This window comes from Macaca fascicularis, chromosome 3 (assembly GCF_037993035.2).
Source record: "Macaca fascicularis isolate 582-1 chromosome 3, T2T-MFA8v1.1".
Lineage (NCBI taxonomy): Eukaryota > Metazoa > Chordata > Mammalia > Primates > Cercopithecidae > Macaca > Macaca fascicularis.
Window position 1 is genome coordinate 139,258,323 of NC_088377.1, and position 20,737 is coordinate 139,279,059.

The 20,737-nt window shown below is 35.0% G+C and overlaps 1 protein-coding gene across 7 annotated transcripts in view; it reads left to right on the forward strand.

The window, feature by feature from the left end:
- The window catches only part of CACNA2D1 (calcium voltage-gated channel auxiliary subunit alpha2delta 1), a 498,928-nt gene that overhangs the window by 321,611 nt on the left and 156,580 nt on the right, over nt 1-20,737 (forward strand). For all 7 annotated transcript variants that reach the window (XM_005550361.4, XM_005550362.4, XM_005550363.4 and 4 more), the window contains exon 6: nt 9,790-9,919. In XM_005550361.4, the coding sequence (XP_005550418.1) occupies nt 9,790-9,919 (130 nt within the window). The remainder of the gene's footprint in view (nt 1-9,789; nt 9,920-20,737) is intronic.

The following is a 20,737-nucleotide window of genomic DNA, read 5'->3' on the forward strand; positions in this document are numbered from 1 at the left end:
CCATCTCAGGAATCACTGGGGGGAGAAACTATAAAACCGGCAAAAAGGTAGAGTAGACTCAGTGTCTTCTAAGAATTTTGCCTTATGTTTTTGGGGCTGCTTTCCAAAATTTTTCAAGCCTGTCCTGATATATTTTTAACGCTTTACACACTTGAGCACATGCTCCTTTTGCAAAGATGGTTTAAACATGGGTTCCTAGTCGTCCTGGATTAGTGGCATTTATGGTGGGATCCTGGAGTCCTACCGTCTGATCTCTTAAATTAGATCTTGGTTGTATGACTTTAGCCAGTCTTTGCCTCAGATATCAAGAGAATATCATTGATCTTCGTACTTTTCAAGATGGTGGTGATGGTTTTAAACCTCATTTGCCCTGGCAATATTTTGAAAAGTGTATTTGTGTATCATAATATAAAAAGATTCTTTTAAATTTTTAGAAGTAGAATGGCTCATTTAAAACATTTCCTTTTATAATATAATGCATGGTAATACATGATTTCCATGGGGAGTGCTATGTTGAACTTTCAGACTCTGTAAAAATCGCGTAGTGCCTTTTACAATCCTTGAGCAGAAGATAAATATCACTCTCTTCCCAAAATATACGTGACATATTTAGACATAATGTATACATATGGGTATACTTTTGTAGCACTGTATTACATCCCTTTCTGATGCTGGATATTTGAAAACTTCATACTACATGTGGAATTTAAATCAGCCCCCAACTCTTTTCCATCATACTCAACTGTATTGTATTGTTAGTGGCTCTCCTTACTCCTTGCTAGGTCCTGTGATAGGCAATTCATGGGCATTCATGCAAACTAAATTTATTCATCATGCAAACTAAAATTACATCAGTTTTATTTCAAGGATGTCCTCAGGTTCTGTATTTAAAATCTTTTGAATGCTATCATTATAGTCCTCATCAGCAACTTTAATACATCTTATTTGAAGAATGTCATTTTTGTCTTTTAAATTTAATAAACAAGTTATTGCAGGGATCAGTATCGCCTTTTAACTTAATTTAGTTCCAATTTTTCTTTGACTGTCATTTGGAAAATGTATGTGTTCTTTGTTTAAATATTCCCTACAGTGTTTTTTAACTTTCTTTTTGTTACTGCACAATTTCAGCTGCTTCGTGGTTTCACTTTTCCCCAAAATCTACGTATCTCAGACTGTTTCTTTCTTCTCTTTTATACTTCTCTTTTATAATTATTAGTGGAAAAATACATGAAAACTTTCCAGTGAATCTAATCTTCAAAAACGAGATTTCTTCAAATTTCTTTTCGCCACTGATGTTATAAATTTACTTTTCATGTTAATTTTAAAACTTTATTTTCTGAGTATGTTAAATAAATTGCTTCTAAAGAATCAATGCTATAGTTTTTCCAGAGTAAATCTAAGGAGTTACAACATGTTTTTATTACCTGAAGAACTAGCAAAACCATCTGAATTCATAAAATTTGTTCTTCATCAAATATTTTAGCTAAGCTTATATGTTTTTTGCAAGAACAACATTTCTATTCATTAAATACATAATTTCAAATTTTTATTTGTTATGATTCAGTAAAACAAAAGTACAAATGTTATGTGTAAGTCCTTGGAGTGCATATTCAGTGTCATCCAACTCATATTCTTTCTAAATCTGTTCATCTACCAAATACTTCTCTAAGTCCTAGGAGAAAATAGCAGCTTAAATCAATGAAATCAGAAGGCTCAGTTATGTTCTTATTGTCGTTGTACTAGATTCATCAATTAATATTCAACCTGGCCTTCTAACTTAGAACAACTCTGACTGGATGAAAGTTCCACACCTCTTTCTATTCATTCTTCAATTGGGCATCATCACCTGCAACTCTGTTGAGTCTTCATTTCTCGTTGATCCAAGAGATTTACCAAAAATGAAGCTTTTCAAGCTGGGTGTGGTGGCTCACACCTGTAATCTCAGCGACTCAGGAGGCTCAGGCAGGAGGATTACTTGAGGCCAGGAGTTTGAGACCAGCCTGGTCAAGATAGCAAGACACTGGCTCTAAGCAATAGAAATTTAAAAACCTATCTGGGTATGATGGAATGCACCTGTAGTCCCAGCCGCTCTGGAGGCTTAGGTAGGAGGTTGGCAGCTCAAGGATGTAATGAGCCATGATTGTGCCACTGTACTCCAGGCTGGGGAAGAGAGTAAGATCCTGATTCAAAACAAAAGAAAATGAAAAAAAAAATCACAAGGCTTTTCCTCTGTGCGAGTCAGACCTGGTGACCATCTTTAATTAGCAGAGCAGCACAGGATGCTTAAATTCCAATGCTGAACTAGTGGTAACAGAGTAATCTAATACTGTATATTAAAAAGTAATGGTTAAGTAATGCTTAAACATTCTTGTCCTTTTTTTTTTTTTTTTTTTTTTTTTTTGAGACGGAATCTCACTCTGTCACCAGACTGGAGTTCAGTGGCGCAATCTCGGCACACTGCAAACTTTGCCTCCCAGGTTCAAGCGATTCTCCTGCCTCAACCTCCTGAGCAGCTGTGACTATAGGCGCATACCACCACACCCAGCTAATTTTTGTATTATTAGTAGAGACAGGGTTTCACCATGTTGGCCAGGCTGATCTCATACTCCTGACCTCGTGATCTGCCCGCCTTGGCCTCCCAAAGTGCTGGAGTTACAGGTGTGAGCCACCACGCCTGGCCTAAACATTACTTTTTAATCCATAATATTGATCCCAGTATACCAGAATATTCAGACTTGATGTCTGTATGAAAGTCCACTTTAAATATAACGCATCATGATGGATAAGCGTTTTGATGTGCTGCTGGATTCAGATTGCCAGTATTTTATTGAGGATTTTTGCATCGATGTTCATCAGGGATATTGGTCTAAAATTCTCTTTTTTTGTTGTGTCTCTGCCAGACTTTGGTATCAGGATGATATTGGCCTCATAAAATGAGTTAGGGAGGATTCCCTCTTTTTCTATTGATTGGAATAGTTTCAGAAGGAATGGTACCAGCTCCTCCTTGTACGTCTGGTAGAATTCAGCTGTGAATCCATCTGGTCCTGGACTTTTTTTGGTTGGTAGGCTATTAATTATTGCCTCAATTTCAGAGCCTGCTATTGGTCTATTCAGGGATTCAACTTCTTCCTGGTTTAGTCTTGGGGGAGTGTAAGTGTCCAGGAAATTATCCATTTCTTCTAGATTTTCTAGTTTATTTGCGTAGAGGTGTTTATAGTATTCTCTGATGGTAGTTTGTATTTCTGTGGGGTCGGTGGTGATATCCCCTTTATCATTTTTAATTGCGTCGATTTGATTCTTCTCTCTTTTCTTCTTTATTAGTCTTGCTAGTGGTCTATCAATTTTGTTGATCTTTCAAAAAACCAGCTCCTGGATTCATTGATTTTTGGGAGGGTTTTTTGTGTCTGTATCTCCTTCAGTTCTGCTCTGATCTTAGTTATTTCTTGCCTTCTGCTAGCTTTTGAATGTGTTTGCTCTTGCTTCTCTAGTTCTTTTAATTGTGATGTTAGGGTGTCAATTTTAGATCTTTCCTGCTTTCTCCTGTGGGCATTTAGTGCTATAAATTTCCCTCTACACAAAGCTTTATATGTGTCCCAGAGATTCTGGTATGTTATATCTTTGTTCTCATTGGTTTCAAAGAATATTTTTATTTCTGCCTTCATTTTGTTATGTACCCAGTAGTCATTCAGGAGCAGGTTATTCAGTTTCCATGTAGTTGAGTGGTTTTGATTGAGTTTCTTAGTCCTGAGTTCTAGTTTGATTGCACTGTAGTCTGAGAGACAGTTTGTTATAATTTCTGTTCTTTAACATTTGCTGAGGAGTGCTTTACTTCCAACTGTGTGGTCAGTTTTGGAATAAGTGCGATGTAGTGCTGAGAAGAATGTATATTCTGTTGATTTGGGGTGGAGAGTTCTATAGATGTCTATTAGGTCTGCTTGGTGCAGAGTTGAGTTCAATTCCTGGATATCCTTGTTAACTTTCTGTCTCCTTGATCTGTCTAATGTTGACAGTGGAGTGTTAAAGTCTCCCATTTTGATTGTATGGGAGTCTAACTCTCAATAAATTACTGGCAAACCGAATCCAGCAGCACATCAAAAAGCTTATCCACCATGATCAAGTGGGCTTCATCCCTAGGATGCAAGGCTGGTTCAACATATGGAAATCAGTAAACGTAATCCAGCATATAAACAGAACCAAAGACAAAACCACATGATTATCTCAGTAGATGCAGAAAAGGCCTTTGAGAAAATTCAACAGCCCTTCATGCTAAAAACTCTCAATAAATTTGGTACTGATGGAATGTATCTCAAAATCATAAGAGCTATTTATGACAAACCCACAGCCAATATCATACTGAATGGGTAAAAACTGAAAGCATTCCCTTTGAAAACTGGCATAAGACAGGGATTCCCTCTCTCACCACTCCTATTCAACATAGTGTTGGAAGTTCTGGCTAGGGCAATCAGGCAAGAGAAAGAAATCAAGGGTATTCAGTTAGGAAAAGAAGAAGTCAAATTGTTCCTGTTTGCAGATGACATGATTGTATATTTAGAAAACCCTATGGTCTCAGCCCAAAATCTCCTTAAGCTGATAAGCAACTTCAGCAAAGCGTCAGGATACAAAATCAATGTGCAAAGATCACAAGCATTCTTATACACCAATAACAAAGAGAGAGCCAAATCATGAATGAACTTCCATTCACAATAGCTTCAAAGAGAATAAAATACCTAGGAATCCAACTTACAAGGGATGTAAAGGACCTCTTCAAGAACTACAAACTACTGCTCAGTGAAATAAAAGGGGACACAAACAAATGGAAGAACATACCATACTCATGGATAGGAAGAATCAATATTGTGAAAATGGCCGTACTGCCCAAGGTAATTTATAGATTCAATGCCATCCCCATTAAGCTACCAATGACTTTCTTCACAGAATTGGAAAAAACTGCTTTAAAGTTCTTATGGAACCAAAAAAGAGTCCGCATTGCCAAGACAATCCTAAGCCAAAAGAACAAAGCTAGAGGCATCACACTACCTGACTTCAAACTATACTACAAGGCTACAGTAACCAAAACAGCATGGTACTGGTACCAAAACAGAGATAGACCAATGGAACAGAACAGAGCCCTCAGAAATAATACCACACATCTACAGCCATCCGATCTTTGACAAACCTGAGAAAAACAAGAAAAGGGGGAAGGATTCTCTATTTAATAAATGATGCTGGGAAAATTGGCTAGTCATAAATAGAAAGCTGAAACTGGATCCTTTCCTTACTCCTTATACGAAAATTAATTCAAGATGGATTAGAGACTTAAATGTTAGACCTAAAACCATAAAAACCCTAGAAGAAAACCTAGGTGATACCATTCAGGACATAGGCATGGGCAAGGACTTCATGTCAAAAATACCAAAAGCAACAGCAACAAAAGCCAAATTTGAGAAATGGGATCTAATTAAACTAAAGAGTTTCCGCACAGCCAAAGAAACTACCATCAGAGTGAACAGGCAACCTACAGAATGGGAGAAAATTTTTGCAATCTACTCATCTGACAAAGGGCTAGTATCCAGAACCTACAAAGAACTCAAACAAATTTACAAGAAAAAAACAACCCCATCAAAAAGTGGGCAAAGGATATGAACAGACATTTCTCAAAAGAAGACATTCATACAGCCAACAGACACATGAAAAAATGCTCATCATCACTGGCCATCAGAGAAATGCAAATCAAAACCACAATGAGATACCATCTCACACCAGTTAGAATGGCAATCATTAAAAAATCAGGAAACAACAGGTGCTGGAGAGGCTGTGGAGAAATAGGAACACTTTCATACTGTTGGTGGGACTGTAAACTAGTTCAACCATTGTGGAAAACAGTGTGACGATTCCTCAAGGATCTAGAAGTAGAAATACCTTTTGACCCAGCCATCCCATTACTGGGTATATACCCAAAGGATTATAAATCATGCTGCTATAAAGACACATGCACACGTATGTTTATTGAGGCACTATTCACAATAGCAAAGACTTGGAATCAACTCAAATGTCCATCAGTGACAGACTGGATTAAGAAAATGTGGCACCGATACACCATGGAATACTATGCAGCCATAAAAAAGGAGGAGTTTGTGTCCTTTGTAGGGACATGGATGCAGCTGGAAACCATCATTCTCAGCAAACTATCGCAAGAACAGAAAACCAAACACCGCGTGTTCTCACTCATAGGTGGGAATTGAACAATGAGATCACTTGGACTTGGGAAGGGGAACATCACACACTGGGGCCTATTGTGGGGAGGGAGGAGGGGAGAGGGATAGCATTAGGAGATACCTAATGTAAATGACGAGTTAGTAGGTGCAGCACAGCAACATGGCATGTGTATACATACGTAGCAAACCTGCACGTTGTGCACATATACCCTAGAACTTAAATATAATAAAAAATATATATAACGCATCCTCTCTTTGATAATGCTTTATATTGGACTATAATGCCATGCCTTAAGTCATATTACATATCCAAAATTGATACTGAGAATAATATGTGAGACTTAAAAAAATTCTGAAATCAGTAATATCTATGTTATAAAAGTTGCAGGCCCTATTGTAAATAACAACTGTAAAAAACTACAAAAAACCAGGATGTATTTAGAGATTGAAATTTGAAAATATACATGCATATATACATACATACATATTGGAGAATCGCATGCAAGTCTTGTTTCTTCACACAGGAACCTACACACAGACAGAAGCATGTGCGCGCACAGTCTCATTCTGTCATCCAGGCTAGAGTGGAGTAGTGTGATCATAGCTCATTGCAGCCTGAAACTCATGGGCTCAAGGCCTTCCTGCCTCAGCCTCCTGCATAGCTGGAAATACAGGAGCATGCCACCATGCCAGGCTTATTTTTAAATTTTTCGTAGAGATGAGGGCCTCACTATGTTGTCCAGGATGTTCTTAATCTCCTGGCGTCAAGCAGTTGTCCAGCCTAGGTCTCCCAAAGTGATGGGATTACAGGCATAAGCCACTGGGCCTAGCCAAGACTGTTGATCTAACTCCTTTACTTGTGAGATAGAAATACAAAGTGTGATATTTCCGTAGAGAGTTTTAGTGAGCCACTTTATTCTATATCAACTAATTCTTTTACAACTTTGTGGCACACAGAAATAATACAGAACTGGGGACATAATTATAGCCATAGTATGATTGCAAGTAAAGTTTATCAGTTTGCAAATCTGAATTGTGCAAAATAGTTAAGTAAGTTTCCATTGCAATTTAGGTAAAAATATATAGACTTTAATTTTTGAATATTTTGCTATAAGTAGGAATATTTTTTAAGTTAATAACATGAAAAAGAGAACAAAATATTAAAAATCAATGCTTTTTATAAATATCGATTCTAAGGGTGAGATAAATATGTTAAATTTGCAAGAGCTTTTTGTACCTGTCGAATAATTATCATTGTGACTTTCCAAATTAAATTTGCTAATATGCACTGGTTGTAAAATTGAATGACCTCCTCATCCAACATTAGCTTGTATCTTTGTCTCTGAGTAATCTAATCTATTATTTAATAGCTGAAATTATATTGAGAAGAATAGTCTGAGAATTATGCATTTCATGTGTCAGTTATGTTTTACCAAATGCGTTTGAATATATTTTAGAATCCACTTGCTCATTTTCTCTGTACACATTTGTATATGGTGGTCTGTAGACTTCAGAAGATATATTTTGAAAAAAAAACAGTTGGATGGAGACATAGATGTTCTTTCTTGTATGTGATCTGAAGAAATGGAGTTCTTTGTTTTAGAGGGAGAATTTATTTGAGGTAGTTAATTACTACATGAGACATTCTGTGTTAAGTAGGTTTTTTCATAAAAACTCCTTTTTGTGTAATATTTACTGTATTTCAATTAAATATATACTGCCGTAATATATAAAGATAAGTAAAGACATGGAGTATGGTGGTACGAGGAACAGTAGTTTCCAGTAGCTTAAAGATAACAAATGAGTTCAATTTAGAAATTCTCATATTTTTATGAAATTATTTTAATTTATATAAACTACAAAAGGAGAACCATGGAAATAGCACTATTATTTGTTCTTAAATTATGTTTAGCAATTGTACCTTAAGGATTCTTGATACATGATTTTAGAAGTTGAGAAGTACATTATTATTTTAAAGTTATTTCTAAAAGCCATTTATATGGTTATTTAAAAGAGGAAGAGCCTGCGTAAGATGTATATAAAACTGCTAATTTTTAAGTGTGAGAGGATTCAGAGGAAACAGAAGTAATTTTTATGTAAGACAAGCATGTAATGCTTTATAATATTAATAGAAAAGACTTAAACCTCAATAGTTTTATTCTGATCACAAATATAATACATTTTCATTGTATTATTGTAAAAACAAGAAAGCACAAATTATTTCTTAAAATTGAAAAGCCAGGAATAATACTGGTAACACTTGCTATGTATACATGCATTCATTTCTCCTTCTACCTGTTTCCACCCAAAACAAATAGGTATTTTTCTCTTTTCACTTTTGCTTAACTCATAATTTTTAAACTTCATATCATTTAAAAACAAATACAGTTAGGGTAGAGTTAAAATATATTTTGAACAAAAAAAGTTTAACACAAATGTCAAAAAATGTTATAGATGCATTTTGGATAATTGAATGAAATTCTTAGTTTGTTACCAGGGAAGGCAACAAGGTAATTCAGTATCAAATGTATAGTTCCAATAGATAGAAAATTAATCTTTGACTTTAGACTCCCGAGGGGTTTTCTTGAATCATTATTGATTGGATCTTCATTCCTAACTCAAGAGACAAATTGGTTGAATTAGGATTTGATTGTGTTTATCGTTTAAATAGATCACTCCTTTCCTAGTATACTTTCTTTTTTAAGACAAAAATTGGTATACCTGAAAAACATGCAAAAAGCAAGAGGATGAGATTTGAAATAATCCTTCATTGCCATATTATTTCTGTCATGCGTACCGTTATTTGTCAAAGAATCATCTTCAACTACCCAATATAAATTTAGTTACATAAATTGTGAAATTTATTTCAAGTTGATAATATTAGTTAGGTTGTATTTAAAAGGCACCTATCCAGTTTCTTATTATTTTATTTATTTATTTGTCTGCTTGTTTATTTATTTATTTGAGACAGCGTCTCACTTTGTTGCCCAGGCTAGAGTGTGGTGATGTGATCATGGCTCACTGCAGCCTTAACCTCCCAGACACAAGCGGTCTTTCCACCTAAAGCCTCGTATGTCTACAGGCCTGTGCTGCCTTGTCCAGCTAATTTTCTGTTATTTTTCATATAAACAAGGGTTTACCATGTTGCCTGGGCTGGTCTAAAACTCCTGGGCTCAAGCCATCTGCCTACCTCTTCTTCCCAAAGTGCTGGGATTACTGACATGAGCCACTGGGCCTGGCCTATCCAATTCTTTAAGTTTACATCTTGATAAGTATTATATGTGTGGAAGTCAGATCTCCCTCGTCCCCCAAAGATGATCCTGAATGACTCCAACATTGAGGAAATCAGGAGAGCAGTTAGTTATAATGTGAATAATACAATAAAGATATACTGTGATTGCTAATACCGGAATGGAAATTTGTGTATCCAATGCTATTAAGGTACTATATTTTAAACAATTCTCATAGATATATTTTTTGAAAAAAATGCATTTGGCAAATAAAGAAGTGCATGTGGAAATATTTATGTTAGCAAAAATTATAATATTCGGTGTATTCTCTCTTTGCTATATAGCCTGAGAAAAATGACAGTGAGCCAGGCAGCCAGAGGATAAAACCCGTTTTCATTGAAGATGCTAATTTTGGACGACAAATATCTTATCAGCATGCAGCAGTCCATATTCCTACTGACATCTATGAGGGCTGTAAGTAAAAGAATGTTAACATCTGTTGGAATACCATGCTGTTGCCTGTCTTATGTTTCCCTTGTTTGAGGGGAAAAAAGAGCAAATGTGACATTGTTTTGTTTGTCATATAAGCGTCTGTGGTAAACTCTGATTTATGTGAAAGAATCAATCTGATTTTCATGAACAATTTATGTCAATATAGCCTCACTAAACGAATATTCATAGGACAGCCTGCATCCGTGGAGTGGTCCTTCTAACTTAATGTTTAGTAATTAATTCTGCTTTCCCAGTTGCCATCCATAACTTACAAAGTATATAGATATATTTGTCAAAAGTCAAAACTGTGCAGCTATATTACACGGACATGCAAAAATATTCTTACATAAATGGGTAAAGGGAGAAAATTGTATGTTTTAGATTCTTTCCAGATCTTATGACTTCTTCTCATGTCTGTCAGTCTCTCTCTCTTTTTCCCTCCCCTTCTGTGTATGTTTCTCTGCCTTACCCTAGGATATAGGTAAAAAGTACCTTCCTCTCAATGTATTGTGGGCTTCCAGCCAAAAGAAGTGCTTGGGTAAAAGGAAGAGACCTTAGAAACTAGAAAAGTAGTGACTGGAAATCTTGGTTGGGAAGGCTTCCCTGTGAGAAAGGGATGGGGGAAAAAAGTGTTTAGGAAAATAGTGGAGGAAGCTTGCGCAGGTGTTGTTTTTTAGAGACACGCTTTGCATTAATCAGAGCAAAGCCTGAGAATTCTAACTAGGAATTTTCCAAAGGACCACTCTATTTTGTCTGAGAATTAACTGTGGCCAGAACCAGGGTGTTTGTTCAGTCATATCCCTGGTCTTCCATATTATTTATTCTTTAACTCATCTCTCCACCCCATCCTGCACCTTGTTCCCTGCCTTCTCATATAGTAAAGGATAAGGGAAAAGAACTGCTTGAGATTGTAAAGAACATGTTTCTTATATTCCTTTTGGGAGGTGGTAGAGTGTATTTGGAATCCAGATTATCCAGATGGCCTGGGTTCTGGAACCAGACTACCTGTGGCCAAATGTAAATTTTAGCAGTATTATTTCCTCGGGCAAATCCTGCAACTTTCTGAGTAGGCATTCTCTCATCTGTAAAATGGAGATAAGATTAGTATCCTGAAATGTCCTTTGAGGATAAAGCAAGTTTAATGTATTTAAGTTCTCGTAATAGTGCCAGGCTCATAGTAAGTGCTCTATAAGTGTTTGTTGTTGTTATTATTTACAGTTAAAGTTTATTTAGACTCACAAGATTAAGTAAAGGACTCACATTGTGAATGACTTTTTTTTAATTCACTTTGAGATTATTGGTTTTTATAAACAATTTTTTAATGCATGTATGATTCTTTTTGTAACAGATTTTGTCTTTGATCAAATTATTTTATTTCATTTCTCCTTTTAAGTGTTTTAAAAGTGCCACTGTTTTCATTCTATCAATTCTTTGATGACTTTAAACCTATAATTATGTATAATAGAAACAAAATGTTGTATGTGTGTATATATATATTTGTGTGTATATATATATTTGTGTGTATATATATGTAGTTTCTTACATGAGCCTTAAACATAATTTAACTTTTTACACTCCAACTCAGACTATTAATTCCAAGCCCTTTTTAGAATCATTTGGGATTTGGATTCATATATTAATAATTTTTCTTTGACCATTGTGTTATTTTTTCTATAGCTATTTTTGATATTTGTAATTGTTTTTGTCATTATTATAACTATTCAGACAATGCTAAGCTATATGGTTATGTTTCTCAATTTTTGAATAATACATCTTCCACTTTAGTTTCAGATCTATCACCTGTTGTTTGTTGGATATGTCAACAAAATAATAATCTCGTTCTGTATCTTTCTATTGATAAATTGGAAGAAAAACTCGCTGGGTATAGAAGCTTTGAGTCAAAATATTTTTTGTCAGTACTCTGTACATTATGGCACTGCTTTTCAGCCTGCATTACTGTGTTGAAGAAAACTGAAGCCAACTTGAATGTTGCTCATTTATTAGAAACCTTTTATGATTGGGTTTTGTATTGTTGATATCTGGGAGGCTTTTTTATTTCTAAATTTAATAATTTATAAATGTCGACAAGATATTTTAAGTCAGTGATTTTCTAATAGCTTTAATCTATGAACATTTTGTTTACAATATGTATTTACATGGAAGATTGATGTGTAAAAGAGATTAAAGCAAAAACCACTGTGCCGGAAATAAATGTGGTGTGGCCAGAACACTAGCTGCTTTCTCTTTACTTTCTGACTCCCTCACCCGGGCTGGAGTGCAGTGGTGCGATCTAAGCTCACTGCTACCTCTGCCTCCCGGGTTCAAGCAATTATCCTGAGTAGCTAGGATTACAGGCATGCGCCACCATGCCCAGCTAATTTTTTTGTTTGTTTTTTGCATTTAGTAGAGACAGGGTTTCACCATGTCGGCCAGGCTGATCTCAAACTCCTGACCTCATGATCCACCCGCCTTGGCCTTCCAAAGTGCTGGGATTAAAGACGTGAGCCCCCACGCCAGCCGTCTTTACTTTAGTGTCCTATGTCTAGTATTGGTAGTCAAGACAGATTGTCTGGACAAGTTTATAGATTATTGTTTGATTAGTTGTGAGCCAGAATTGTACACAGGAGGCAGTAAGATACTTACTTTGCATTAAAATCTGCATTCTGTTACTCTTTTTCTTCCTTTCCTTAGTTGAAATCACTTTATAACTAAAGCATCCATCTATTGTATGCTAGAACAAATATGAAATCTGACTCACAAATTTGAAAAAATTTTTTTAAGAATTAAAAAAAAATGTTTACATAGGTATACATATATCTTAGTAAGGTACAGTTTTAAATTTGTATAAACAATGTTTTTCTTTCCAATTTAAAATAAACTATTTGTAAATAGCTACAGATAATTTTAATAGTCTCAGAGAATACAACTTATTTCAAGAATCAATAAAATAATATGTTTTCAGAAGTTATAGGCATTCTTTGGGATATGTCATAATTAAAAGTAAAAAGAAGCTCTGTCTTTGGATTATTTATTTAGTCCCATTCATCTTAATATTGGCATCTTCCTCTTTGCTGAAATCTCATCAGTAAGACTCTAACCTTTCCCGGCCTGTACTTCTTTAAAATTCATATCCAGTATTATAAGCTGCATGAATAAATGACAGGAATAAAATCAGAAATGTCCACAAGATCTGGAAAATTTAATAATTACCGGCATTCTTCATGCGGTGTGTGGGAACATATCCGATTTAGAGGATTGTTCTAGGCTTCTGAGTTTAATGAATATGAAAGTGCACTTTAATTGAAAGCTTAACTGAAGGAAACAACCTTTTTCATTTTAAGACAGTTGTGTAGCTGTACTCTTATAAGAAACCTCATGTTCTAATTTCACAAAGATGATTACTTTTTAAAGTCCCTTGAATTGAAATGTGATTATTTCTGCTCAGTGATATATTTAAAGTTTTAAATACTGTATTTAATTAGAGCCCCATCTCAAAATTTCCATTTTTGAGAATTTCACTGGTTGCTCCTTTTCTTTTAGAGGACACCCAAACCATACTTAATTTTCAGATCTAATTTATCTGCTTAGGAATATAGAAGACAAGCATATAACTTAGTAAAAACAAGGGCTGAATATTCTGACTTAATTTGTTTTTAATCACAGAACTTTATTAATTTTTGAATCACTTTAGACTCAATGTAGGGCTGTTTTCATAGAATATTCTATAATCATTTTAAATGGCAATTTGTACTGATATTTCTTTATATAATTATATTTCTGTAAGAATAACATTAATAAGGGAAAATAATAGGAAGGAACCCCAACTTCCATAAAGCTTTTAGGGACCAGATACTTTTGTCCTTATACTTACCCCATAATTTAAGTAAGGCAATTATTATTTACATTTTAGAAGTAAAAATACCTAACATTTTTATCATGAAGATATCTTCATTTTGATAAAAGAAGACAATTTTCATGAGTTATATTATCTTTTGATGTCTCATATGCTTTACTAAAAGTACTTCATTTTTGTAATTTAAGCTAAAAATCAATTATCCTTGTAACTTATCTTGATATTCAATTGTGTTATCTTAAAAGATATAGCTACTGTATCTTAGGTGATGTCAGTGTCAAAAGTGCAGAGGAAAAAGGTGCGTGCAGTCTTTGCCGACAATTGCATAATCTCCCGTAAATTTTAGTAACTAATCTGTTCCAACACAGATCCACCACTTACTAATAATTTACATTTAGCTGTTGTAAACAGCCCATTTTGTTGTTACTCCAAGTACAGTGAGGGTAGTATACCTTTAGCAGAGTATCTTTTTACTATCTTTGTTGGAATAGAAATCTCCTGCTCGTGTGGTGGCTCATGCCTGTAATCCCAGCACTTTGGGAGACCAAAGTGGGCAGATCACTTGAGCCCAGGAGTTAGGGACCGGGCTGGGCAACATAGTGAAACTCTGTTTCTCTAAACAAATTTTAAAAACAGCCTTGGGTGGTGTCATGCGCCTATAGTCCCAGCTCCTTGGAAGGCAGAGGTTGGAGGTTCACTTGAGCCCAGGAGGCAGAAGTTTCAGTGAGCTATGATCATGCCACTGCACTCCAGTCTGAGTGACAGAGTGAGACCCTGTTTCAAAGGAATATATATATATATATATATATATATATATATATATATATATCAAGGAAAAGTTAATCATAACTGGGAAAATAGCTTTTTTAGACACGGTATTATCATTTAATTACCTCAGAGGCAGTCAATCATCAAGTGAAATTTAATTAATTAAAACAAACTGGCTTCAAATATATATGTATGTTAAAATATGTATCATAGAAATGAAAAATGTAAATGTTCTCTTTATTTTGCCTTTAACACATTTCTTCATTTAGCAAATACTTATTAAGGACCTAGCATGTCATGTACTTTTCCAGATAATGGAAATACAGCACTGACTAAATGGTCAAAAATCTCTGTACTCATGGAGCCCGCATTCTATTGGAGGATAGTGGAGTGTAAAACAAACAATTAAAATAATAGTATATGTCATAGTGTAATGAACGCTCTTGATAAAAATAAAGTAGAGAAGAGGTTAAAGATATTTCCTGGGATAAGAGAGAAGAGTGATATTTTATAATGGGTCGATAGAGAAGGCCTTTTGGCTAAGGCAGTATTGTAATTGAAGTCTGTAGTTTGTGAGCACAAGAGCCATAAAAATCACCTGGGTAAGAAGGTTGTGGCCATGGAAACAGAAAGCTCAAAGATCTTCAGGCAGGAGCATGGTGGGCTCATAATCAACAGGGAGACCAGTGTGGCCAGAGCAGAGTTAGCAAGGGAACGGGGAGCAGGAGTAGCAGCAGATGCCATGTCAGCCACAGCCCTATGGACGATTGCAAAGACTTTGATATTTACTTTGAGATTGTCTTAATTATCTCAGACTGCAATAGCAAAATACCACAGACAGATAGGCTAAAATAACAGGCATGTATTTCTTACAGTTTTGGAAGCTAGGAAGTCCAAGATTGAGGTGCAGGTTGGTGCCCAGTAAGAATTTTCTTCCTGGGTCTTCTCAGTGTGTCCTCACATCACCTGTTCTGCACCAGCAGAGGGAGAGAGCAGGCTGTTTTATCTTCCTTTTCTTATGAGGCCATTAATCCTATTGTAGGTGCCCTATCCTCATGACCTCATGGAAATTACCTCCCAAAGACCCCATCTCCTGATACTATCACATTGGTGGTTAGGGCTTTAACATATGAATTTTGGGAGTATACAGACATCCAATCCATAACATAAATGGAAAGCTGTGGGATGTTTTCTGGAGGAAGAATTATGTAATCTTTTTCTCTCTATGAAAAAGTTGTGGACATGGGATACTTTGTTGATGAGAATGGGCATAAAAGGTGTAAGAATAGGAGGTGTGATAGACAGGTGGGCCGAAATAACATATTTATACTAAAAAATCTGAGCCTTCAAATGCTAGAATTTTAAACATGTACAATCCTGGGGTTAAAAGTGATGTCATTCACGTCATCAAGGTTCAACTATGGGTCATGGACAAGAACATAGAATCTAACAGAAGTGGATGCAAGTCCTGGCTTTATCGCTGAATTACATATTCAACTTCTTTACAATCAAAGGAGGTGAATATACCTTACTAGGTTGCAGTGAGGATTGCATGCAGTAACTAATGTAAGGAATCTATCTAATAGGAAATGCTTCCATCTTCCTATTTTTTAAATCCCCAAATAGCAAAGTTAAGATGAATAAAGGAGAACAACTTTTCTCACTAATTCAAAATATTACCATGTTCCTCAAATCTAAACTATACCAAATTTGTTTCATGAACAACAATCAAATAATTCCACAACGTATTTTTACTTGATAGTTTCATTATTGCCATGGTAGAAATCAAAACAGGCTTAATTGTTCTAAGTTTTACCGGATGGTGACTCATTCTTGTTAAAGTTGCTGATTAGTCTAATGGGACATGACTTACCTGAGCTGCCGTACGTGAATATCCTCACCGTGACGAATTTCCTAACATACCTTATGCTCTGATGAAGAGCTAAAAAATGCACTACATTTCCAACCCAGTGATATTTTTCAGGGTAATTTTTTTCTATGCTTGGTATTTTTCACAAATGTGAATCTGGATCACGATAGAATCATAAAAGAGTTTTCATCAGTAGAGCATTCTTAAGTTTTGTGTTTATTGATTTTTTTAAACCAGATGATTTACAAAAAAGAAAAAAAAGGGTTCTTTAATTCTGGAAAGTACATCATTATATAATATGTAGAGTTGTTTGTTAAATGACTAAAAAAGTGAATGTTTTTAAAGAACTGTCGGTAAAATGTCATGGTTCTGATATTAACAGAGTAGCTTTTCTTTTTTTCTTTTAAAGTGCTGTTTAAATTATAAAGTCTTGATTCTGAATCATGCAACTAGAAATCTGATTAAGTGCTAAGAAAGGGCACTTTTTAAAAAGTACAATTGATTCTGTAACAAAGTGATCATATATTGTAAAAAGTGATTAGCTTACATAATTAACATTGTTTCTCATTAGGAGTGAGCAAGGAAATGGTAAGAACATCATAAGACATTGACGACAAGCCTGAGGTAGGGAATGTAAATTTTAGGCTAGGGTAATTTGATCATAATTAATAAGTTTGGCACAAAGAGAAGCAATTCTGCTTCTGAGATAAAGTTGGCCTTTACTTTCACTATTTTTTAAAATAATATTCATGTAATACATTCATATTCATAGAGAACAATATACTGTTGATTTTCTGATAAGAGAATATGGACGACTTATCAACCCAAATGCCAAAGATACAGTATTCTTATGATCATATAGATATTAGATTTTAAATTCATTTCAGATTACAGAACAACAGACCAATTAGTAATAGCTTTATAGATGTTGTAAATTGCTTTAGACTGAATTGTGTTCCCTCCATCCCCAATTTATATGTTGAAGCTCTAACCTCCAATGTGATATGACACTTGGAGGCAGGGACTTTAAGAAGTAATTAGGATTAAATGGGGTCACAAAAGAGGCCTCAGTCTGAAAGGGTCGGTGGCCTTCTACGACGAAGAGGAATCCTTCTCTTTCACTGAGTATGTGCAGATATGAGGATATCTGTAAGTAGCTATATTTATAACTACTTCTTTGGAGGTTCATAGTACACATTAACCCTTAAAATGTCAAAGAAATTCTGCTAGAAATAAACAAAATTTGTTTTACCTGTTATTTTTCATATATGTATGTGACTATGTAATGTTTACCTCTCACAAGTGTGTGTTTCAGTTAATTCACATAATCACCTTTTCAGATAGCTGTATATTAAGAAGTTGGCATATTCTAAATTTGATACCATTTATAACTCATTTTTGTTTCTGTGTGAATCACTTTGTACAAATGTGGCATGTGGTTTATTGTGAAAATCCAACTTTATTTTGATAGCCTATTAAACCTTTTCAGTGAGTGACCCTGGATAAAGATGACTTTCCTAGAGATTCAAAATAACAAAATGATCTAGATTACCTTTAGACATAAAAATAATCTCAATAAAAATGTCTCAATTAAGAAATTCTGGCTAGGCACGGACGCTAACACCTATAATCCCAGCACTTTGGGAGGGAGAAGAGGGCGGATCATCTGAGGTTAGGAGTCCAAGACCAGCCTGGCCAACAGGGTGAAACCCTGCCTCTACTAAAAATACAGAACTTAGCCAGGTGTGGTGGTATGTGCCTCTAATCCCAGTTACTCGGGAGGCTGAGGCAAGAGAATAGCTTGAACCCAGGAGGTGGAGGTTGCAGTGAACTGAGATGGCGCCACTGTGTTCCAGCCTGGGTGACAGAGCGAGTCTCTCTCTCTCTCTCTCTCTCAAAAAGAAATTTAAAAGCTTATTTTCATTGTAATAGTGAAATTTCCAAATTTGAGTTAGTGTTAACTCCTCTTCCCTACCTTAAAGAAGAGCTAATGGAAGCCTTCAGTGCAGGCTGGGCATTTAATAGCTGCTGTTTGAATTTTACCTAAAGTAGGGAGAAGCAGACAGGAAGGGAAGAACAAGGATGGTTGGTTGTTACCTGTCTGGATAACTTAGGGCAGGGCTGGGTAGATGGTGGGCCTTGTAGCTAGTTTATGCTGACTCTTTTTTGGAGTTCTGTTTTTCTCTGGTTCCTTTGACCCAGGCAACATACATCTGTTGTATGTGAAAACTTACTGCCTATTCCTTCCATGGCCCTGGGAACATTTTGGATTTGCTCCCCAGAACTACCTGGAGTACTACAGGAGAATGATGGAATCTTACATGCTTCATGCCAGCCTTAGCAGACACTACTAAGTCAGCCAAAATCAGGGCATAAAATGTTGGATAGTTTTTAATGTTTTACTCTGTATCTCTTATACTGTATTTCATTACAAATTTATTTCATGTTGTATATTTGGCCAAATACATAAGAAAAAGCCAGTGGAAGTTCTGCTGTTCTTAGGAGAGCCTCATGGAGGACATTCAGTGAGTTAAGAGTACTTGAAGTTTTTAAGAATCTGTGCCAGCATATATGGTTAATCTTGGTATTGAACCCAAGTTTTCTATCTAATTAGGAGAACAATGCCCACATGCAGATCACATAAATCCCAGCACACTGTCTAGTGTGTGCACATAAGTCAAAAAGGAATATCATATCTTATATTTTTCCACAAGTACTTCTCAGAGCTGATATTTCTCAGTACCTTTTCTTAAGAAGGACCTCAAGTATTTTATAACAATACTAGATTTTCTTCATTTCCATTTGGTTTTCACACTTACCTAGGCACAATGTATAAAGAAAATATTGTGATTTTTTTAGTCCATTATGGAATAAGAATATTCAGGGATTTGTTAAAAATCCTGTTATTGCTTTATTTTTTCTTACTGTTTAGTAGGGAATACAAATAAAAATTTACTGTTTAAAAAAAAAATTAAAAGGAAAGCCAGAGGGAAGATGTGAAAAAGAATGTGTGAAAAATTCAGTGCCTCTATAAATTGACAGCTGGAAATCAGAAGTGTACTTGGCTAGCATTTATGATGGATATAACGAATGACAGGCCATTCAAAGGTTGAAGAGAGATAATCTTAAATTAAAATAGTTTCCAAAACAGACTGACAGTACTGTTCACAGCAAATTAGAAAGGGATTGACAACTGGAAAAAAAATGAAGGTCTGGAATTTGAGATGAGGATATTTTAATCATTTGGCATTTGACTTCGTGGATAAAATCTTACTTGATTTCTCCCTAGAGGTAGAAAGGCATTTAAAAGATATTTCTAAAATTTTATTAAAACAACAAAGATTTTAAATGGACTATAAAGATTTCGTGTTTATTTTGTCTCAGAATTCAAAGATCAGACTTTAAAACTACTAGGTTATGAGATAGGCAAATAATCAGATTGGATTTAGTGAACATTGGTCATTAGATCAAATGAAATTATATGTAAATTTTAGTTTAATGAATAATGTTATCTTAAAAAACTAAGAGTATCATAAAATAGTACTAAAGGTCTTGCTAATATTGTTTCAGTCTTCTGAAAAGGTGGTTCTGTTTTTGCTTGCTCCTTTCAAGTAACAGTAATTGGAACGTGTGGATGTTCATGTAGGCGTCATGGACACTGGGGCCTGTTATTATCTTGTATTCACCTAGACTGCCATGTTATTGAAGAACTGTGCCATTACTACACTTCTAAGTCTGTGAAGATCAGTTATTGTTTCTATACTTTCTTAGTAAACACCATCCCTCATATGGAAATATATTGGCAGTGACTAAGCCACTTAGAGTATAGAGCAGAAGTCCCCAGATGAGTCATACAGGTAGTTGGTGGAAGGCTTCATATCTGAAAGAAACAAATTTTGTATGGAGATAGTATTATTTATACTCAAAATGACTCCTCTATTTAATCTATACCCTTTGTAAGTCACAGGAATCTTTTGACCTGGAAGAGAACATCTTAATTCCAGAATAATTTAATTTGTGACTGTCGTGAATTTTCAGCTCCACCTCAAAGCTTAAAAAAAAAAAAAAAAAAAAAAAAGACAAAAACTGGTTTGATTAATTTTCTAGGATATATAACCAACATCTTCTCATTTGTAATAGAAGGGTAAATGGATAAAATTGATTATCCTCTGTATTTTGTCATTCATTATTAACAGTTTGTGTATTCTCAAATTAAACCAAGTTTTAAATTATATAAAATCATTTTCTCTTAGTATTTTAAATGAGAATAAGATTGACACAATAATTTTGCATATATGCTATTTCTGGT